A 7,655-nucleotide genomic window follows, 5' to 3' on the forward strand; every position below is an offset into this window, starting at 1 on the left:
CTACAGTGCACGCCACTGAGATGCCAAGAGTTGGATAGATGTAGAAAAGAACTCAGGAGTTTGAATCCTTTGAACAAATAAATGTGCAATTGATAAATAAACCAAAAGACACACTCACTGATCCACTAATCTAAGACAAATACCCAAGAAAGTTACATTTTGTGGCAGATATGCCACATGTATTTCTGAGTACTGACTACTGAGTTCAGCAGTGGAGGGAAGGTCTCTGCTGTCCCCCAGCATGCAGCGTGCTCTCCCACACACTTAACGCTGCTCGATAGAGCCTCCGACACAGCCATGGCTGCCAGGAAGAAACACGGTACTCCACGGCTGGCTGCAGTGTGAAAACTGAATGCTAGAGCCTACTGCCGCTTCCTGCACCTGACATACTTGAAGGCGGGGGGAGTGAAAAAGTTTTGCCTACCGGGCAACAAGCAACTGTCTGCGCTTTTAAAGGAAGAAATCAGAAAAAGTGTAACGTAGCTGGTTATGTACATGTGTAGGAAAAGTGACCAAGAAGAGAAGGTGTCATATAGATATATAAACCTATTCCAAAGGTAGGAAGCTGTTGTTATCAACCAGTTCAATCTAATATCAAGGAGTGCATGATGATGGATTTTACACGTGCAGTTTCTGGCAGGGCAGTCACTACCTCAAGGACACTCAGTCAAAAATGAAGGTGGTAGGAAACCTGAAGGTACATTTGGCGAGGTAAGGCATGCTCAAGAGGGGACCATGGGCTTCTGCAGAGTGGAAAAAACACTTCAACCGTTGTGTGAAGTGTTTGGTATGAGAGTATCAGAAGTGAAACCTAGGCAAAACATAGATGGCCAAATGAAAGTACTCTAGTCCACCAACTAGAGTAAAGGGACAAGCACATAAATTAAAAAAATATCAAAATATTTTTATTGTATTTAAAAACTCTACGAAAAGTTAAAATCTGTGAAGCTACAGCAGGGTGTGGATAAAGTTCACGTCAGTATAAATGATAATTTAAGAATACAAATTACACTGTATAATCCTTTATTGACAGAAAGCTCTAAATAAATACAATAACAATTGCTACATAGGCAATACTTATGTAACATTTGGAGACAGGAACATAGGCTGTTGGAGAGAAGGGTACTACAAGGCTTAATTTAAAATACACTTAAGAACTAAGGTTTTGAAAACTTCAGTCTTAATCTCTTCATGCTTCAGTTGCTAATTTGTAAAACAGGGATAAACACACTTTCCCACAAATACTCACAAATGTCAGGTGACTGAAGTATCAGTGCTTGAAATATGATCACAACTATATGTCAAAATATGTACAAACATAAGTATATATAGATACATAAATGCATTGTAAATATATATGTACAATACATGACAAATAAGTGTACATCTCTGTCATATAAACACACACACACGGAAGACATGCATTCCTCAGAGCAGGAAATTTCGAACGATGCCTTCATGTCTCATTTTGCTGCAGGCAACAAACAATGATCACACACACACCCCCCAAAGTCATAGATCTCAGCCATATTACAAACTTCGCACCATGTTATCCTCAGCCACGTTACAAAATTGCCAGCACCCCGCTACTTCTCTTCCCCCAGGTCCCCCCGTCAGCACGGCGGTGGTAGCTGCCGGCCCCGTGGTGCATCCTGGAGGTCTCAAGCACCCCCAGTTCACTGGCTGGCCACACGGTGGGGCGGCTGGCACGGCTCTCGCTGCGGAGAGCGGGCTCCTCCCGGCCGCGGCCGTGCCCAGCAGATGGCTCTTTCCAACCACCTAACGCTGGTGCAAGCCCTCGCTTCGCTCCCTGGATCCCAAGGTCAGCATTTTCAAACGTTTTGCTCCTCTTACGAATAACGCCAGTGGCATGCTGGAAGATCAGGGAAACGTAATACGGTGCAGAAAGCAGCGCTTTCCAGGGTGTAATAGCTTTAGCTGGGATGTAACACACTTCTGTTTAATGAATACTTGTCACAGTACTGCACACATAAAGAGAGTTACATTTGTTGGACCAGAATCACATCTCAGTTCTGCTTGAGTAAATCTGAAATAGCTCAGCTGTGGCCAACGGGGATCCTACGGACGGGAATGACAGGGGAATTAGGCCCACTGTTAAAATATCTTCATGTAGAAACAATGTAGGAAAATTGAACTATGACCAGGTTCCTTCCTTATGGGCTAAATGGACTCTAAATTGAACCCTCTTAAGTTGGTGAAGTTACACAGGTGTGAAGGAGAGAGCACACGGAAGCCAGCCGTGTTTGAACTACTTGATCCAAAAGGAACCATTTTGCATCTTATTAATAAGTGCAAGTTTATTTGCAATGAACATTATTTATATATATATGTATATATATCAAAATTAGAAATGGGCTTAGACCTCTAAGAGACCCACTTCAAAACTCCCTGACTTAATGGAAAGTTCAGACTGAATCAGTCTTTTGTGGTTCAATCATCATCATCTCTTTAATAGGCTTAAACTAGAATTACAAACCTGAATTAACCAAAACATGGAGGAACACGTAGTTCTATAACATGCCCTAAAAGCAAACCTACTTTATAATCTTTCTGAATCTCAGAAGTTTAGATCTTATTATAGAACTGTACTTGATAACTCTGACTTAAAGTTACTGATTTTAGAAAAGCTGTGTTTATTGGTGCAAAACCTTCAAAATGTGGAGATTTTTTCCTTGAATTGGAAGAACTTTCCAAGATGCACAAATTTATTCTGACTTAAGCCTACAAGACTGGAGCTTGACATGATTTCATAATAGTCCTTATTTAAATTTGCTGCCATTTCTGCTGATAGTTCAGGTCAGCATTTGGAAAGATGAGCAAAACATGAAAGAAAAAGTATCCTAAAAAGGTGTTTCAAAAAATTTCTTAAGGCATATGTGTCGGGGCAATGGGAAGGAAAGCCATTCCCTAATTGTTTCCCTCTACTCTGTTAATTTTGGGCTTATTCCTCTCTGACATCCAACCTAATCACAGTTGAGGTACTACTCACCTTCTAGCTCAACTAAACCTTTCCTGCTTCCGAAAGTTACACCACTTCTTTACTTTCCCAGGCTATACCAGCTGGCACCACTAAGGGGGAAAAACGAAAGCACAGGGTAACACTGAAGCTGAGTTGATATGTTCTACATTCTCTGGCCATTGAAAACTGATCAATTTTTTTTTTCCTCATATTAACCATTTCACCTTTCCTTTGAAATGTAGGAGGCTTATGAATTGCAAGAGCTACGCTGTAAGTGTGAGTTACTTGCACTTTTACCCCTTCCAGGATGAAGTCGTCACCTGCATCAATAAACCTCCAGAGCTATTTTTGGTATGCTCTGCTGGGCTCGGTGCCTCCTGGGGGTTCCTCTGAACCTCGCTGTGCTGCCTTCCGTGGGCTCCATGGCAGGTCCAGGCAAAATGTGCTTAACAGTGCTGCCTGAGAAATATATTGTGCTCTGGGAACAGTGAACCAGCATAACTCATTTAATATTCTGAAACTATTTTTCTTGATTCTGCTATAGTTCATCCAAATATTTAACATTTTCTGATCCATGATCTTGCTAGTAATAGTAAGGACATAAACGCTGTCATGAGAAGAACTAAGCTGGTGATGGCTTAGCTTGGGTCCTTCTTCCCTCTTTGATAACAAACATAGTTCTGGCACCCTTCCCTTTCCGGAAAGCCAAGTAACAAAAGTCACTGCCCTTCTCAGAAAGCCTGACAAGGAAAGGGATTTTGTGGAGCTGTAAGAAATGAGGAGGCTAAATTGAGGCTCACAGGTTGTTATTTAGGCACATGAACAAGCGGCCTGATGTAAAAAAAAAAGGGGGGGAAAAACCCCCCGCCATTTCTGCTGCACGTTTGAAACTTTGGTCCTAATCCTTTAGTTGGTGCAAAGCACATGCCAAGGTTTCAGGCAACAGAATTGCTTGGATCATTTCCTACCCACTTTGCAGAGTGGCAATTAGCAGCACAGTGGCATTAACAAGACAGCTTTACACGAGCTCTCAAAGTAAAAGATAAAGAATCCCTAAAAGACCAGCTACTTGTAAAATGTGAGAGGGAAGCTCTAGGCCTGATTTTTTGGAGGTGGGCGCAAGGCTTTGCCCGCAGGCAGGGTGGCTGTCAGAGCCACCCGCCACCCTCCGCAATCCCCACGCCTCCCTGGCTCCGCCAAGGAGGGGAAACCTCCTGTCTTCTGCACTCGACCTTTGTGTTGCCTTTCTTGCACGGGAATGGATGCCGCATGCCTCTGAGTGCCCTCTCATCCACATTTGCCATAAACACTCAGAACACCTGTTTACTCTGACTCACCCACTCCTCATGCAGACTCTCCCTTTTTTTGACAGCAGACCTCACTCAGGTAGTATGTGCTGCTAATATCCTTTCAGGACCATGTAATAACATGCCTTCTATCCAATTCCTAACATCCTTCAATCAGCTCAGCCAGTGGGCTAACTGCTTACGCTCCTGTGATTTATATAAGTGCAATTAATTTAAACTGCATCACTCCGGTCTTACGCTGGTGAAAATGCCCCGAGAGGGAGTATCTCACTGGTGAATCAGACCCTTTACTTTTAACAAACATACAAAAGAACAGATCCCGAGCCAGTGAAAATCTGCATGGCTCCATTCATTTCAACACACAAACTTAAACCAACTCAAGGTCTGAATCACAGCTCGTGTAACAGACTATTTAGATACAGACTAATACCTCACATCCTGAAATGCAATGCTTTCCCAGAGTTGGCAGGGGATGGGGACTTCTCAGACGGAACAGAGCTGAGAGGGGAGCAGGACCACAAATTTAAAAATGCTTTGTGGATTTCTTCATTTCTGTGGAGTTGAGGAAAGCAACAGCTTGTGTCTCTGCAAGCACTGCTCTCCTTTCTGGGAAGAGCTGCGTCTGTTCCTCCACCCCAGCTGCGAAGCAGGTATCTGGGAAGTCCCTTTCCTTGCCACTTTCCCTTTCCTCCCGTAGCCAGGGTGTGTTCCCTGCAGCTTGGAAATCCATGTGACACCTTTCACTGACAGACACCACAGTCAGATGCTGAACAGCTGAATCTTTTTAATGAGTTCTTGAAAATGGCTTACTTTCTCTGCACTTCTTTTGGCACCCCCGATATTAAGAAGTTACGCAGCTTGACAAAGCATTTTACTCTTACGTGTCTTAACAGAACCAAAGGGATTTTTTTTTTTTTCTCACATCTATTCCAACACCTGCTGCAAAAAAGGGCTGGGGTGGTCTCTGTAAAACACCCCTCCATGCAGCCTCCCGACAGGACAGAGCCCTAGCGGCACACCGGCACGGCATACCGGTATGTGCCCAGGCAGGTGTAGTTAATACACAGGGAGGGAGGGAAAGGGGTGGGGAGGGCAGACCAAGAGTCAATCAGAGTGTAATTTGTGTTAGAAATTTACCAGTGTTCAGCTGTCCGTAATTTCAAAATGCAAATATTTTAAAATTAAAAAAACTATCTGTGACTGAACATCTCCTCTAAATCAATCTAGATAACCAGAAAATTCTGTGGCACATTTAAGACACTTTCATCCTAAATGAAATACATAATACAGATTATACCTTCATAGGAAATCAAGAGGTCCTAAATATACTAATGGAGAAGGACGTTTAAGAGACATTTAAATTACCCAGTCTATAATTTTGGGGGGTTTGCTTATCTGTGCATCTTTTAACTGCTTTGGATAATTTAGGAAAATTTCCTTGGCAGTGCTCTAAGAGGATAGGCAGAAGTGTGACATAACTACTCCCAAGGAAGGAAAGGTTGAGAGTTTGCATTCTGCAGATTTTTAAAGTAAAAAAGAAAGTATTCTTCATTTGAATAGTCTGAAGCAGTACGCATATTGTATAAAACCTATCACCCTGCTCTGAAATGTCATCTTTTCCAGGGCTTCTCCCTCTCCTTGAACTCACTTGCAGTATCTTGCCAGCCCTTCTGCCTGGAAGGGCGCAGGTTAGGGAGGCAGGCTGCTCGTCTCCAGCTTTTCCTAAACACAACTATTCAAAGGCAGTTCCCAAACGGAGCAGGCACGCAGTCAGTTCAAAGGCTTCCATTAGCTCTGCCGGCTAACTTGTTATCTTGTAACGTCCCCCCCTTCTGCCCTTAATGAACAGTTTGTTCCATTGTAATTCTTATATCAAACATCTGGAAACCAGACTCGTTTTAAAAAAAAAAGAAAAAAAAAAAAGAAAAAAAAAATTAAAATTCAGTGCCTCTGACTTATCCAGGCCTCTGTCAGAAAGAAAAAAAGAATTCAGCTGAATCAGTAAGCCGACCTTTTTTTTAAAGCACTTTGACCAACACATTTTTCTAGACCGAAATTCTACAGAGCAGCACACACCCGCTTTGCAGCAGGATAACGCACTCTGACCACAGCCTGCCCCTCCGTTCACAGCTGTCTCCAGCGGGAGGAGCTGAAACCTGAACCAAACCCTCCGAGCAGGGATTGGACCCCTCCTGCCAGCAGCCAGAGAGCCCTCCCAGAAAAACAGCCTGTTTGGAAAAGTGCTTGAGAACATCCCGAAGCGATTGGCGGAGCGGAAAACCCTTCCCCCCTGCACCTGACTAGTGGGTATTTACAGGACTTTTCAAGGCGCCTCCGCACTGCCACTACACAACCACAGTGGATGGGCTGCGCGGGGCAGGCGACGCGATAGGGACCGATGCGCTCGCAGTGATAGCGTGTGCGTGTGTGCTGCGCACCAGCTGGGGACCGTTACACCGACCCACGAGGAGAGCCTGGAAGAAGGAGAAACCCTGCATCCAAAATGCCACGCTCCTTCCTGGTCAAGAAACATTTCAATTCGTCCAAGAAGCCGAATTACAGCGAACTGGATACTCATACAGGTAACAAAACGAAATCTAGTGCCACCGCGTTGCTTCTGAGGTTGCGGTCGTTGCGTGGCAGTGCTGAGGAGGGGTGGGATTGCTTTTCAGGCTTGAGGGAACGCGTTAGTTCGTCGCCAGCTCTTTTTTCTTTTGCTTACGAGGAGGGAGTTTTGAGAAATATGTCGATGCTGCCCAGAATGAATCATAAAGTTTGCTCATCCACTTGAACTCGGTTACTTAGGGAGGATTTGGAGTTTTCCTGTTCTGTATCTGCTGGTGGTGGAATCGAAACTTTTATACAAATCCTTCAGGAAGTTTCACTGCCTCATTGTATCAGGCTGCACGGATTTAGAAACAGCATGCTGCCTTGAAGAGCCTCTCCAACTGTAATTTGTCTGTTCAAGGGCACTGTCTCTACCCATCAGAGCATATGTATGAAATAGTATTTCCTTAATCCTCCTTATGTTCAGATGACCATACTGAGTGTTTAATTTATGCACCTTTTAATCCCCAAAATGTTAATTTTGCTGCTTTTTGAAATACTTTTTGGTTCTCTTACCTTAAAATCTTCTTCTTTTTCCAGTGATTATATCCCCATACCTCTATGAAAGCTATCCAGTCCCTATCATACCACAGCCAGAGATCCTGAGCTCAGTAGCTTACAATCCCATTACTGTGTGGACTACAACCGGGCTGCTACCGTCTCCATTACCCAATGACCTCTCTCCGCTTTCTGGATACCCCTCATCTTTGGGAAGAGTCAGCCCACCTCCACCTTCTGACACCTCCTCCAAAGATCACAGC

The 7,655-nt window shown here is 43.9% G+C and overlaps 1 protein-coding gene across 1 annotated transcript in view; it reads left to right on the top strand.

Moving 5' to 3' along the window:
- The first annotated feature begins 6,715 nt into the window (after positions 1-6,715).
- The window catches only part of SNAI2 (snail family zinc finger 2), a 2,767-nt gene continuing 1,827 nt past the window's right edge, over positions 6,716-7,655 (top strand). The window contains 2 exon segments of the mRNA XM_009331401.1: positions 6,716-6,869; positions 7,435-7,655. Coding sequence (XP_009329676.1) covers positions 6,791-6,869; positions 7,435-7,655 — 300 coding nt within the window. The 5' untranslated portion in view covers positions 6,716-6,790.

Source organism: Pygoscelis adeliae, unplaced genomic scaffold (genome assembly GCF_000699105.1).
Source record: "Pygoscelis adeliae isolate BGI_AS28 unplaced genomic scaffold, ASM69910v1 Scaffold108, whole genome shotgun sequence".
Taxonomy (NCBI): domain Eukaryota; kingdom Metazoa; phylum Chordata; class Aves; order Sphenisciformes; family Spheniscidae; genus Pygoscelis; species Pygoscelis adeliae.